The sequence below is a fragment of the Lonchura striata genome, chromosome 19 (genome assembly GCF_050655825.1).
Source record: "Lonchura striata isolate lonStrDom1 chromosome 19, ASM5065582v1, whole genome shotgun sequence".
Taxonomy (NCBI): Eukaryota; Metazoa; Chordata; class Aves; order Passeriformes; family Estrildidae; genus Lonchura; species Lonchura striata.
Window position 1 is genome coordinate 3,355,684 of NC_140721.1, and position 14,496 is coordinate 3,370,179.

The window sequence follows — 14,496 nt, forward strand, 5'->3', positions numbered from 1 at the left end:
CAATTACATTATTTACAGCAATCTGCTGTCGACTCCCACATTCGGCGCTCGAGGATGGAGGAAATTAAAAGGCAGTGAAATTACCATCCCGAGCTTTGTTTCTGGAATAGCAAAATCCATCACCCCCCTGACCCCGACGTTTCTCAAGCTGCAGCGCCTGCCAGCCTTCAACCATTTATCATCCCCCTTTCAATCAGGCCTCTTTTTTTTCCCCCACCCGTGGCTCTATTCTAGAGGACACTATTTCGAGTCTAACTACTCGCTGCCACCCCCAAAATAATATGGCAGAGGCTATTGATGAGTTGTTTCAATTGCAAACAGGTGCACATCGCTCCTATTCAATCCAGAGTCACCCAAAATAAACACCCCTCTGCATTCCCGGGGTGTTTTGCCAGGAAATCGTCATGCCAGGCAGGAATGACCCCAAGCTTTGTTGTTTTACAGTGTTCCAAGTGGTAGGAGTGGATATTTGAAAAGGAAAGCCCCAGGGGCAAAAGGGGAGGAGATGATTCTGCTCGTCCAGTGCAAAAATCTTATTGTGATAAACTGAGAAATGCAGCCAGCCTTAAAAATGCAGTGGAGTGAAAGAGAGTGAATGAAAAGGAAAGTGAAGCAGAGTGGGCAAATTAAAACTTTTAACAGGTCCTGGGTAGCTGACACTCTCTTTCATATTTGAGGGAGTTTAAGAAAAAAAGCTCTCTCTCCTCCCCACCCCACCAAAACTGCTCTCATTATCCCTACAATTCCGGATGTGTCAATTCAAATGTAAATGTGCACGAATGCTTCCAACAGGATTTTAATTACACTGATAGCATCGCTAATTACGGATAGATATATAAAAATATATGTATAAGGGGTAATTCAGGAAGGTGCTCTGCAGAATCTGGTGCTGTCAGTCAAAATAAGACTGTGCAGAGAGTTAAAGGGCTGGGCAGGGATTTGACAAAACCCAGCAGGTCCCTTTTTCCCCCTTCAGGCCAGGAGGTGAGAGGCAGATTTTGGCCAGGCACGGCTAATTCAGGATGGGCAGTGCTGCTGTGCCAGAGGCCTGGCAGCAGGGAATCCTTCCAGCTGTGGATTTACCCACCAGCACTGCTGCCAGGCAAGCCCTGCTGCTGGCAGCTGCTGCAGCCAGCCCTCTGCACCCCTCCTGCCCTAGGATCTCATTCCCAGCGAGTTCCGCTGCAAAGTGCTGGCTGCAGCCAGGGCTCAGCATCCCCGAGCTGCCACGGGATGCTGCAGGAGCAGGATTGGCCCAGGAGATCAGCCCTCCACCTCTGGCTGCAGAAAGGGGAAGCAAGATCAAAGAAAGGCACCAGGAGGAGGAGGAGGAAGGGAGATTCTTGCCCTCAGAAGGGAGCGTGGCTGAATTTGCTTCTGGCTTTGCTTGCGGGAGCACTAAACCACAATCCACAGCATCCAAAGGGAAGCACCCACAGAATCCTGGAATAACAAAGGATTTTCCACAGCTCCCTCTGCAAACAGCTGGGACAAATGCCTCTGGAGGGGTGCAGGTGAGGTCTGGTTTACTCCAGGGTGTGGGGGTGCCTGTGGCTCCTGGGGGATGGAACATCCAAGCCCTGCCAGAACCCAGCAGCCACAGCCCCTCACCCTGCCCATCCCCTGCTGCTCTGTTTGGGATGCCTGGATGCAGCCAGAATCCCAGGAAACAGCAGGCAGAGCCCAGCCACTCTCCAGGAACAAGGCAGTGTCAGAGCAGCTCGTTCCTCATCGCTCTGCAGCACAGCCTCCCCAGAGGAGCTCCTCAAGGAAACAGAAGGCAGCAGAGAGGCTGAGGCTGGGATTCCCAGAGGGATCTGGGGGCACCAAGCACTGGGCTCTGACTGCAGAACTGATGTAAGCCACACTTGCTGCTCTGGCGCTGGTTTTGACCCAGGCGAGGTGATGATTTAATCACAACCAAAGCCAGCACTGATGCTGTCCACGCAGCAAAAAGAGGGCCCTAACCCTAACCTCAACCCTAATTTGTCACTAAACTCCTGCTGGCTCAATTCCAGCCTGCAGGGATAAATAATAACATGGGAAATGAAGGGATGGAGAAGTGTAGGCAATGCCACAGGCTGCAGCTGTTAGCTGGTGCCTGGAATGTCCAACCCCACCAGCCTCAGATCCTCCTGGGCCACATTTGCTCTGATTTGCCTCAACTTCCTTGCCCAAGGTTTCTCTCAGTTCCCAAACCCCCAGAATAAAGGCAGAAGACAGAGGGGATGGATGATTTGATGTCTCTGTGCCCACACAACCCTCCCAACTTTCTCCTGTTCAGGGCAGCAGCAGCAGCATAAATAAAAAAGGAGACAGACTTGAACCCACCTTTAAGGGAATTGAAAAATAAAGCAGAAGCTAAGTGTTGAGAGGCAAGTTGAGGCTATGATTTAGTCTAAGAAGGAAAGGTCCATCCATTTTCATCAGGGATGCACTTTGGCTGTATCTCAGGGCTCACAGAGTGAATGCTCAAGGTTATCATACCCTCACACTCTGGCCACACATAACACCTGCTGGACACATCAATATTCTCTGTCCACTGACCAGGTTACTTACTATTTCTTTTAAGAAATAGGAAAAAAAACCACAGAGGTACAGAGAGATTGGAAAAAAAAAACCCCAACAGAATAAAAGAGATAAAGCAAATTTTAGTCCCTGCGTTTCCCCGCAGAGCACAGAGAATACCTGCACCTGCCTCGCTCTCTATTTTGGGATCTCTATCTGGAATTCAAAACATCTAGATGATTCAGTGTATCAAATTGTTATCAAAATCCAAGGAGCTGGAATGCTCTCTTCCTGCCCTACCCACACTGCTGCTGATAATTTCAATTATCAGCATCCACGTATCTCTCATTTTACCTGAACATGGACTTTGTGGGTGCTCCCACACACACACAAAAAAAAAAAATCCCTCCAATGTAAAACCTAAGCAATGCAAAGTTTCCAAAACTAATTTTTAAAAAATTCAGCATTTCCAACATCTGCACAAACACTCTCACCACACTTCAAAAATTGATTTAGCAGAGCACCCAGGTTACCCAGTTGGGTGCAGCTTGGTCAGAAATAGCTGGACTGGATTGATGCTCAAGGACCACAAGCCAAAGGCCAAAAATAAATTTATAGGAACAAGTGAAAATCCATCTGTAATCACAGAACAAATTCCCAGACTCCAGCACAGAGCAGAGAGCCCTGATGTTGGTGGATGCTGGCTGGCAGACAAAAATTGAGGCAGCCCATTACTTTTTTTTTTTTTGCAGTGTAAAGTCAAGGATGAAGGATATAAATATTTAGAGACCTGCATTAGAACTCTCACACACTGGCAAGTTATGGGATTTTGCTGGCAGGGAGGAAAACAGATTTAAAGGCTGCAATTCTAGTTATTTTTAGTGGGACAAATATTGCAGTTATTCCCTACATCGTTCAAGCTGTATTTAAAAAAAGAGTTAGCCAAGTTTATTTGCCAGAGTGAGGAGGGAAAGGGCATAAGGGAACAATGTCTTTATGGCCAGAGCTACAAAAATCCCACAAAGCCAAGCTCCAAGTGTGGTTTTTCCCCTTCACCCCCTCCTAAAACAAAGTTGTCACCACTGTGTGTGTTTGAGGCTGCCTGGCCTCCAGCCAAGCCTCCCAAATCCCATTTTCTGCCTCCCGAGGCACAGGGAAGAGCCCACACACGCTGTGCACAGATTTGGGGTGGGCAGGTGGATGCTGCTGAGCCCCAGCTCCCCACAGCTGTGATTTACCTCCCTCTGCTCACTGCAGATCTTGCACAACCACACAGGACGTTTCTGGGCTCCAACAGTTTCTATCCCACACTTGGTGCAAACTTTCTGAAACAAGGAGAGAGAAAAAAAAAGAAAGAAAACAAAAAAAAAAAAAAAAATAAAAAAGAGATAGGTGGTGTTAGCAGCTCCCCACAGCCCCTGGGGGAGAGAAGGTTGAGAAGCAACAGCTCTGCTTTGCTTTCCTTAAAAACCCAAACCATGGCACAAATTCCATGTTTTTCCTGAAGAGCCACTGACTGCAGGAAGATGCTTCAGGGCTATAAGGACACGAGATAAAGGCAAATCCACAGCACAGCCCTTGACTCCAGGGACAGGAGAGAACTGGTCAGGGCAAACCAAACCCCATCACCCACAGGAGTATTTCCAGAGTGGCTTTTTTATTCCCCTCAATCCTGACCCCCAGTCTCTGTGGCGTGGAAAGCAGCTGTAACCAGGCACAAGTGCAAGACTGGAAATGTTCTCCTTCCTCCTCTCACACACGTGTGTTAAATCCCATATTTCCCCCTCCATCTCAGCACACTCTGCTTGATCTGGGGCTGTTTGGCAAGTGGGCATGGCCATGGTTACACACATTTCCTGAATGCCTGATGGTTCTGCACAGCCCTTTCTGCTCTCTCTGCTGGCATTCCAGGCCATTGACAACCCAAATCACGAATATTACATAATGAAGCCGATGCCCATCAGCCCTGGCAGTGCAGCTGGAATGAGAAATGGGATGAATCCTTTGATCCTCACAGTGGAAAAGCCACTCACAAGAGGAGAGCAGCAGCTTGCTGAGATATACACGAGGATTGGATGTCCCCAGATTTACACATTCCCCACGCCAGGCTGCTCCCGTGTCCAGGGATGAAGGTCTCATTTTCCCCATCCCACCATTCCTGCCCTCATCCTCCCAGAGAAATAATGAACAACCTGTTGAGCCTGGTGCATCAACCCTCAGCACGGTGCTGCCCAAGCCAAGGGGGATTGGCAGATTCAGACACCACCTCAAAGAGCCCAAATTCTCCTTCCCCCAACCCAAAACCCCAGGGAACAGCCCAGCCTGAAATACCCTCCAAAACCCCAATCCCCACACGGATAGCACATTCAAACGCTCCCTCTAGTGGAAATTCCCAACCGATTTTACTCCCAGCCACGAGTTCTGAAAAATCCCAATATTAAAAGGGTGTTTTCCTCCTCCCCTTCTCTGCAGAGAAAATTGAGCATCACTCACAAGCCCTCGGAAGAAGACATAAAAATCAAGAGCACTAAATGCAGCCCCATTTCTCATTAAACACAAGACAAAGCACTTTCCTCTCCCACTCATCCTTCACCTTTTACACATGACATCAATCCCCTCTGCATGGGAAAGCACCTTGGGCTTTGTCTCACTCCTGCCATTGTTAACACATCTTTGCATACACCTTTGTCTTGCCACAAGGCCTTGGTTTCCCAGAGAATAAAAACTAATATTAAAAACATTCTTTCCAAAGCAGGAATGGCACTTAGAGATCCATCAGAAGTGCAGAAGCTCCGTTCAGCAGGAGGGACTTGCTGAAGGTAAATTCTTTGCTGTGTTTCAGGTGCATCATCACAATGATGGTTTTGAATTAAACGTGCTGCAATGACACGGCACCAGAGAAGCGCCTGCCAGAAAAATATGAACTTTAAAAATCCATAATTCCCTGGCAAATTGCTTATTGCACACAGCACTCCATGAGTGATGGATATCCCTGGACAAGAGGGAACAAGCAGTTCCCTCTGTGCTCTGCTGAAGGGTTGGCTGTTCCCTGAGTTCACAACATTAAAAAGCAGAAGGGGAGAAACCCAGAGCACTCAGGCAGAATTGTCTTGGGCTAGCACAGAACTGAAAAGTGCAGCTGCAAAATACACCCTGGAAAAGTAGGATCTCACTTAAATCAACCTGGATATGAATGCTGCTGAACTGCCCAACAGAGTCCAGACAAAAAGGGAATTAAAAAAAAAATTAAAAAAAAAAATACAGTTTTTCTCTGGGGTTTTCTGCTCACAGCCCTCCTCAGGGACAGGCTCACACTGTCCCACCCACTGAGGGTCACTCCTGCAAAAGGACGGGGCTGGGAAGTGTCTGAAGCAGCTTCTGCCTCCTCAGTAGTGCTCAGGGTTCACAGGAAATTTCTTTAAAAGACCCGTGGCGACATGACTTGGCTGGCTCCTGACAAGGTGAGGGCAGAACTGCCTCGGAAGAAGGCAGGAATAGAGCACATCCTGTTATTCCACATGCCTGAAATACAGGAAACAGCCAAGAATCTCCTGCCTGTCACCGACCCTTTATCCTCCACAGGGCACAGAGAGCACGCTGCTCCCAGAGCTGCTCCCACCAGCCCTGGCCTTTCACTGCTGCTTCCTTCCACGCCCCTTCCCTAAAAGCTGCTTTCCCCATGGTTTAGGACCCAGGGGCTCCAAGATTTGTGTTTCCTTTCCCAGGCACTGCCTTGGAAGGAATCTTGTGCACAAACCCTGCGAGTTCCAGTGGAGGAGCCGCTCTGCAGCAGAGCTCCCAGCCTGCTCTGCACCACAGCAGTGCCACAGGGGGAGAGCCCCGGGCTTGCTCTGGGGTCTCGTGTGGTGGAAAAGTCTCTCCTCCAGCCTGTGCTTCCAAAGAAAGGCTCAGCAGTCTCTGTTGTTCGGTCTCAAGGCAGTTTATTGCCAGTTATCTAAAAGATTTTCTCCTGGGGCTGCTGTGGTTTGCTCACAGCTCAGGCAGAGGCACACACACACCCTGACATTCTCTCTGTCCCCTGACTTCTCTCCCCACCCAGGGCTGCTGCTAGCTTTTATATGATATATTACGTATTACATGTTTATAGTTTTTCCCCAATACCTACTACCTATGTTACAAAGTGCTTTTCTACTCTAAACCAATCCATAAGTGCCAGCATCACCAAGAACATGGAGGCAAGGAAGAAGAAGGAGGAAGAACAGGATCAGCCCACTTTCCTCCATCTTAGAACTTCTGACCCCCTTGTACAAAGTAAAACCCCCCTGTACAAGTGTTAAAACCCACCTGTACAACACTAAAAAAATTTCCCCTCTGTTTTGTAACTACTTTTACTATACTATCTAGCCCTTTGTGACTTCTTGTTCCACCTCCAAAGTTGGTAATTCATTCCATGGCTCAAACCCAAAATCACAGCTGTTTCCAGCTGCCTGCCAGGGTCTAAAATGCTCCTGACCAAGGCCTGGAACCTCTAAAAATGTCTGAGGGACATTTTGAGTTCCAGCACCACAGGAGGGTGTTCCCGTGGTCCAGCCAGCAGTCCATGGTACAGCAGCAGCTTTCACCCCGTCAGAAACACTCCAGCACCCAGCAGGTGCCCTCACCTTGACAGGCTGGCATGAAGGAACTCCCAGAGGTGAGTGCCCAGGGAAGATGGGCTTCAAGGGCAGGAAAACCAGCCTCCCAGCAGAGGCAGGATGAGGTGGTTGCCTTGGAGATTGTAATCTCCACAGCAAAACAGATTAACCCCTCTGCTGTGGAGGCAAGAGCAGCAGGAATCATCCCCGGGGTGCTGGTAGAGCAAAAACACAACACAGGCAGACCCTGAGGCTCAGGGCTGGAAAACTCGCACTGGGTTGGAGCTGGAGGATGCACTCGAGTCCTCTTGGAAGGTCTCAGGGCAGAGCTTGCAGTGAGTGCCAGCAAAGCTCACGGACTCTGCTCTGAGCTGTCTCTGATGGCTGCACATCCCTGCCCCCAAAACCCCAGCTGGGGGATGCAGAGGGGGCTGGCACGGCCCATCCCAGCACTGAGGGCAGCTCAGGCACTTTGGGATCCTGAGGAATCTCTTCTTATCACCAGGCTGCAACAGCAAACTCGATGGGCTGAGAGCACCAGTGAGAATAAAATAACCCTGCAGATCTCTCTGGCTTCCTGGTGGCATTTCCTAGAGAGTTCAGCTGCCAGGAACAGGCACGTGTGGCCAAACCCACCTTTTTGCAGTCCTGGCAGAAGACAGAGGAGCTGCCCAGCAGCCCCAGCATCTCCCCACAGAGCAGGCACTGCGAGAGGCCGTTCCCCATGGCGTTCTTCCTCATGTTCTCCAGCCTCTCCACCAGGCGCCTGCGGGCAGGAGGCAGAGCAGAGGTCACAGCACTGCAGGAAAAGCTTTAAGTGCTCAGAGCAGGGCAAGTCAGGAAGCACAAGGAAAGGGCAAAGGAGCTAAACCTGCCAAACCCTCTCCATTTTGTCCCATTCAAAGCAGGAAGGCCAGGCTGAAGGCCAAAGACCAAAAATGACCGAAGCCATCAGACCAAAACGAGCCTGGCTGTGGCACAGGAAGGCCAGCAGTGCTCCCTGCTCCATGCCACAGCCCGTGTGGAAGCCTGGAAGCACACATGCATGCACAACGTCTGCACCAGCAGGGCTGGGAGAGGGGAGGAAGGCGGGACAGGCAATGAGGATGCCGGGTGTGGAGAGCACGCAGAGCAAGGCTGCTCTGCCATGAGATCACTGCTTGGCAGCCTTCAGGCCTCCATCTGCAGCAGCCAGGCCATTTCTCAGCACCAGCAGCAGCAGGGAGTGACCCTGCCATCAGTGAACCCCACTCTCATTAGTGCTAATGCCCCATCCACCAGGGCCTGTGGGAGAGCAAGGCAAGGGCTGTTTGAAAGAGGTCAGGCTGCACAGCCAGAGAGAGCCATCATTAGTGGATTTATGATCCTCGACTTGGACTCTGGCACAAAAGAGCTCCTGGGAGTCAACAAAAGGCGTTTCAGAGAATGCCTCACCACAGGAGCTGCAGGGGTAGCACTTGCTGCAGCTCCAGCAGCAGCCACAGGAGCAGTCAGGCCCTCAGGGTCACTGGCTGCTGCTGGGGTCTCCCATTTAGCACAAAAACACCGCCGTCCTTCTCGTTAGGCCTCGCTAACGAGCTCTGCACAGGGAAGCAGAGAGAGGCAGGAATCTGGGCCTGGCTGGGAGTCCCTGGGGTTTCCTGTCTCACAAACACAAACACTGCTGGGAAATGCTGCAGGGCTGCCTTAGGGCAGTCACTGCAGGATGATCACAGCCAGAGCTCAGGCCAGACCTCCAGCAGGACCGAGGGCAAATGGGAACCTGCAGCAGCAAAAGGATGCTGTAAATTCAATAATTCAAGCTAGCAAAGCCCATCCAGAGGGCTCAGCCAACTAGAACATAAACTCATTCTCTGCTCCAGGCAAAATCCCAGGGGCCTGGTGCGGACGAGGGAAAACCTGATTGCACTGCCAGCAGTGATCCTGAGCCATCCATGCCCTGGGCACACCCAGCACCTTCCCAGCCTCTCCCAGAGCCCCTGCCTCAGCACCACCTGCATTTTCCAGGGACTGTGTCAGGGCTGCAGCCTCAGCAGCCCCCAAGGCTCAAAGAAAGCACGGAAAGACTTCGGCAAGAAGGAAAAAACGTGACATCCTCCCCCAGAGGTCATCACCCCCAAACGAGCAGCATGGGAGGGGCAAAATCACTGACCTAAGGGATGCTGTGAGTGATGGAGGCTGAGCTCAGGCAGCTGGAAGAGCCACTCCTGCCTGTGCTGCCCTTTGCTGGGAGGGAAGGGGACGGGGACGTGGCCGTACCCGATGCGCTGCTGCTCCGCCGCGTCCAGCTGCTCGGCCTTGCGGATGACTCCCAGGATGACCTCAAGCTCCTTGGGGCTCAGAGCCTGCATCTTCCTCTGCTTCTCAGTCTGGAACGTGTGCACTGACCAGCCCGTCTGGAGCCTGTGGGAGGGGGTGGAGGGCAGGACTGGCTGGGGAGGGAGAGCACAGCCCCCCTGCCCTGCCCCGCAGAGCCACGGCAGCCTCCCACCAGGGAAGCCCAAAACCCAAAGCAGGAGGCTGCTCTCACTGGCCACATTTCCACCACCCCCTCCCAGCAGCACCGAGTGCTGTGCTGCCTCTCCCTGCCCTCTGCCCTCCCTTTCTGCTGGGCATCCCCTCCCAGAGATGGCTGCTTATGCCAGGCACTACAAACGCCAAGGATCACCTGCACCCTCCTCCCTCCAAAACCCCACATCCCTCATGCCCTCAGTTCAAACACACAAATGGCCGGGCATGCCTAGAAACACAAATTTGGCAACGTCCTCCCTTGGCCTGGCCCAGGTTCACACGAGGACTTCAGCAAAGCCCCTGTGCCTTACATGCAGCAGCTGATGTTTCTCCTTGGCTCACTTGGCAACAGGCAGGAGCTTTCACAGCTCAATTAATTAATTACCATTCAGGAGGGGTTTGGAGGTCACTGGATAAACTCACGGCTGCAAGGAGGATGCACTTTTGGGCAGCACGGTCTTGCTGAGGCTTTCTGCAGGCAGGGGAGCTGGCAGTGGGGTGCCCAGCCAGGCAGCCCCCTCAAAACTCGGGGTGTTCCCCTCTTTTCTAACACTCTGCAGCAGCAGCTGAGCCCAAGGGCTCAGGCAAGAGCAGAGGTGGCACGGTCCCAGCTGCCAGGGAATGAAAACATTCAAGAAAAATGCACTTCTAGTGCTTGACTCATCCCCATCCTTTTAGTCTTTAGGTTATGCAGTAATTTTAACTTCAGAGAACTAATGACAAGTTCCTAAAACAAAAGGCTGCTGGCAGCTGGGGGATGCCATCAATTATATTTAGGGTGCTGCAGAGATCTGAGGCTGCCTCCAACCCTTCCTTTCAGCCAGGGGAGGGCTGTGGGATGGAGTCCCAGGGGTGCAGGGTGAGGCCAGAGGCACCAGGAAAGTGTCGGGGCAGAGCTGAGGGTGGAAGAGGAGGAGGAGGAGGGTGGGGAGGACTCACTTGGCTCTCAGGGCCAGCTGCCGGTCGTTGGGGCAAACCCAGGGGCCAGTCCCACTGCCAAAAATCATGTCAGCCATGGCCCCAGCCTGGGGAGGTGGGGGTGGCAGGAGTCACACCTGGAAGAAGCAAAGAGAGGTGATGTGCCAGCACCACACACAGTGGGAGCAGCCAGACTCTCACCCACAGACAGTGATAAAAACACACCATCACCCTCATAAAATATAAGCTAATAAATACTTTCAGATACCTTGAAGGCAAGGCTGGAAGTTTAGATTTTAGGGTATATGCTGGGAAAAAAAAAAAAAAAAAAAAGCCAGACACTCTTTGTCAGTCCTGATTTTTCATTTCAAACTAGAGAAAAGCGTTGTCTATAAAAATATTCCCTGCCTCCCCACCTCCAGAGCCCCAGCACTGCAGTTCTGACAGAGAAAGCCACTCCAAAGGACACAAAGAAGCTACAGTTGCCTTTTCTTTTAACCTCTTAATGGGGTAACAAACAAAAACCCACGCAACAATCAGCATGAATAGTGGTAAGTCATTTCCTTCATTAAAACTGCCTCCATAATAGCCTGATATTTATAACTCCAGCCTACAATAGCAGCTTGTTTGCATTCTCCGATGCTTAAGACAGCACCTCTTGCAGCAGGATCTCCTGCTGTGGCTCCTGTCCCCGGCATGGTCACACCAGGGTTCAGTGAAAATTCCACTGAACTGATCAGGAAAGGCAGCAAGAACCAACTTCCAGATGCTAGTGGGAGAAACATCCCCCTAAGAGACTCTGCAGCTGAGCAGTTCTGAGTCCTATCAGCAGCTCAGATGAATGGAAAGCACCAAGGGACAGGCACAGCCAAAAGCTTTCAATGGATGCTGAACTAGACTTGATGTACTGAGCTTTCAACCAGCTGGATTTGCTCTCCAGCAGAGCGAGTGTCTCACAAGCCCTAATGCATAAATTCCCAGGTATTAATGCTTGTCCCCAGCACAGACACTTGCCAGCTTTGAAACCATACCTGCTGGGCAGAGATAACATGTTTAACGCTGGCTGGCAACCAGAAATCAGATGCAATGGCAGGCAAGGTGTCTCACCTGCCAGCTGTGCTGGAGTTCCCAAGCAAACTCTTCTGTTTTTTCCCAGCCTCAATCCCCAGCAGTGCTGGAGCCACCCCTGCTGTCTGCTGCTGTCACACTGAGCCCTGTGCTGCTGGGCCAGGCACAGCCTGATGGCCTTGGCCCCCTCACACAGAACTTGTGCACATCAAACTCTCCCTGCTGCGCTGAGCTCACGCATCCCCCAGCACAGAAACACCAACCTGCGGCACAGAACTGACAGCTCCCTCCTGCCAAAGCCACCTCAGAGCCAAACCAGTCCCAATAAACCAGCTCCCTCCTCTCTGGCCATCCCAGTTTCTGGGAACAGCCTGAGAATAAAGCACTTACAACAGGCAGGAGGGAAAAGGGGAAATTGCACACAGATTTCTTTCAGCACGGGGGGAAATGTATGTAAAAAAGGTGAAGGCTCAGCACAGCCTGACTTCTGCAGAGGAGGTGGAGAAGCTGCAGGAAGCAGGGCTGAGGCAGGAAGGACACAGAGAAATGTCACACAGGATATCTTTGAAACCTTCACCACATTAGTCAAAGCGATGGCTTTTGAAAGAGAAGAAAACCTCGGACCCCGGCACCGACTGCTCTCCCCACTCTGCTCAGTGCCACACGCTGGGTTTGCATTTCCATTCAGCCCCAGAACACCTCCTGCTCTTTTCATCTTCCTCACAACCTCCAGCGAGCAGAGAACACTGAGAACACCTTCCCCACTCCCATCCCACGGTGCTCACACCCAGGGGAGCAATCAGGCATGAACAGCACAAGAACGCAGAGGCTCCCACCCTCAGGCCCGAGTTAGAAGCAGACAAAAGCCACAACTGCACACAGAATGGCTGACCTGGGATTTTCCAGCGATTTCCCAAGCCTGTGATGTGTGGTTACAGGATTAGATGCACACGTAGCCCCCCACACAAATGCATAGATTAAATTACTCCTCAGCTGCACCATGAATTCCTGCCTCCCACTCGTGAACACCTGAAGAATAGCACAGCCCACGCTCTGTGTCCATGCAGGGCTCCAGGCAAGCAGCCTGTGGTGCCTGGGGGGTCTTTGGAATAAAAGCTGGAGCTGGAGATGAGCCCCCCAGCACAGCCAGGGCACAGGAGTTTGCTTTGCCAGCAGCTTTCAGGGTGCAAAGCTGTGCTGGAAGCATCTGCCCCTCCTCAGCAGAGCTTTATCTGCTCCACCAGAGCTGAAGGCGACTCAGAATAGAGCACACGAGCTGAGCACTCCTCTCAGGAGAGGCTTAAAGGCGTTCTCCAGCCTCACAGCACAGTGAGCTTTGCTCAGCGTGACTGAACAAAAACAAGCAATGTCATGGTCCTCTGCCTCTTGTTACTCAGCATACGCTCCCTGTCCTCCACGTTCCCCAAGCAGCATCTGCAAAGAGAGAAGGCAAACAAAACACTGCCTAAAGAGCCACCAGCTCCCAAAAGAGTCTTCAGAGAGATTATTCCCTGAAATATTTACAGGATGGGCCAGCTCCTCTGATGGGAGCTGCTGGCTTTCCACTTTTGCCTCTGGAAAAAGCCTGGTGGGGACGCACCTCGAAGAAGGAAACGGGAATGGGCCTGCAGGGCATGGTCTGCTGGGGGAAAAGCAGGGCTGGAGGGGAAGGACTGTCTCTCATGGGCGTGGGAATGATGCCAGAGGAGTGCAAGGCATGGAGAATCTTCTCTCTTATCTTGGTACAGGACAAGAAGTGCAGGGAAATCAGAGACACCCAGATAGCGAAACCACGCCAGCCTGGGGAGTCGTTTCCATGGGCTGTGGTGAAATATCCCTCTCCTGCAGTCTTGCATTTTCCCTCAAAACTACTCCAATTAGCACCAAGGCATCCCCTCCCTGTCCTCCTGTCCTCTCAACAAATTAACAAAGGGTAGAAGCTGTCTCTGTGGTGAGACAGCAAGAGAAACCCACAGCTCCGGGCAGGTGCCCAGGGTGACAGCGAAGCACGAGCACTGCATGGCACAGAAAAACCTCCCACTCCAGGCTTCAGCTTTTCACCTGAATTTAAAGGGCAGCCCTTAACGATATTCTGTGACCTGCTTGAAAATCACTCCACCTGCTCATTCCTTTCCTGTGATGGGGGAAGTCATGTGAGACAAAACCTCATTAAATCTGAGTCCACCCGGCTGCCCTTGGCGCAGAAGCTCAGGAGAGGAGCGGTGCCCTGCAGGGCAATTCCCAATTCCTGCAGGGCCAGGAGCATCCTGGAGGATGCAGAACCGAGCACATCCCTGCCTGCAGCTCTGCCTCTGCTGCCTCCAGGGTAGGAGCTGTACTCTGGCAAGCAGAACTGAGAACACGACAGGTCTGGGAGGGAGTGTGGGAACCCCAGCCTTGCTCTGGGGTCCCATGTGGTGGTGAAATTCCTCCTCCAAGCCGTGATTCCAAAGAAAAACTGCTCAGGCTCTTGCTGTTCGGTCTCAAGGCAGTTTATTGTGAGTTATCTAAAATATTGTCTTCTCAGGCTGTGGCTGCTTGGTCAGCAGCCTGGACAGAGACACACACACACCCTGACATCCTCTCTGTCTGCTGTCCTCTTCTTCTTCTCTCCCCCCACCCAGGGCCGCTGCTATCTTTTATATGATATATTATGTATTACATGTTTATAGTTTCCCCCCCAATACTTACTACCTATGTTACAAAGTGCTTTTCTACTCTAAACTAATCCATAAGTGCCAACATCACCAAGAACATGGAGGCAAGGAAGAAGAAGGAGGAAGAACAGGATCAGCTCCCTTTCCTCCATCTTAGAACTTCTGACCCCCATGTACAAAGTAAAACCCCACCTGTACAAGTGTTAAAACCCCCCTGTACAACACTAAAAAAATTTCCC

At 51.6% G+C, this 14,496-nt stretch overlaps 1 protein-coding gene across 17 annotated transcripts in view; it reads right to left on the bottom strand.

Moving 5' to 3' along the window:
• RPH3AL (rabphilin 3A like (without C2 domains)) overlaps positions 1–14,496 on the bottom strand; it is a 40,888-nt gene that overhangs the window by 18,719 nt on the left and 7,673 nt on the right. For 10 of the 17 annotated variants that reach the window (XM_085557257.1, XM_085557261.1, XM_085557254.1 and 7 more), the window contains 4 exons: positions 10,554–10,669; positions 9,363–9,506; positions 7,740–7,869; positions 3,747–3,833 (listed from right to left, as the gene is read on the bottom strand). In XM_085557257.1, coding sequence (XP_085413383.1) covers positions 3,747–3,833; positions 7,740–7,869; positions 9,363–9,506; positions 10,554–10,630 — 438 coding nt within the window. In that variant the 5' untranslated portion in view covers positions 10,631–10,669. Of the gene's footprint in view, positions 1–3,746; positions 3,834–7,739; positions 7,870–9,362; positions 9,507–10,553; positions 10,670–12,492; positions 13,035–14,496 lie in introns of all 17 variants that reach the window. The other 7 variants (XM_085557259.1, XM_085557262.1, XM_085557260.1 and 4 more) reach the window with 3 other exon arrangements.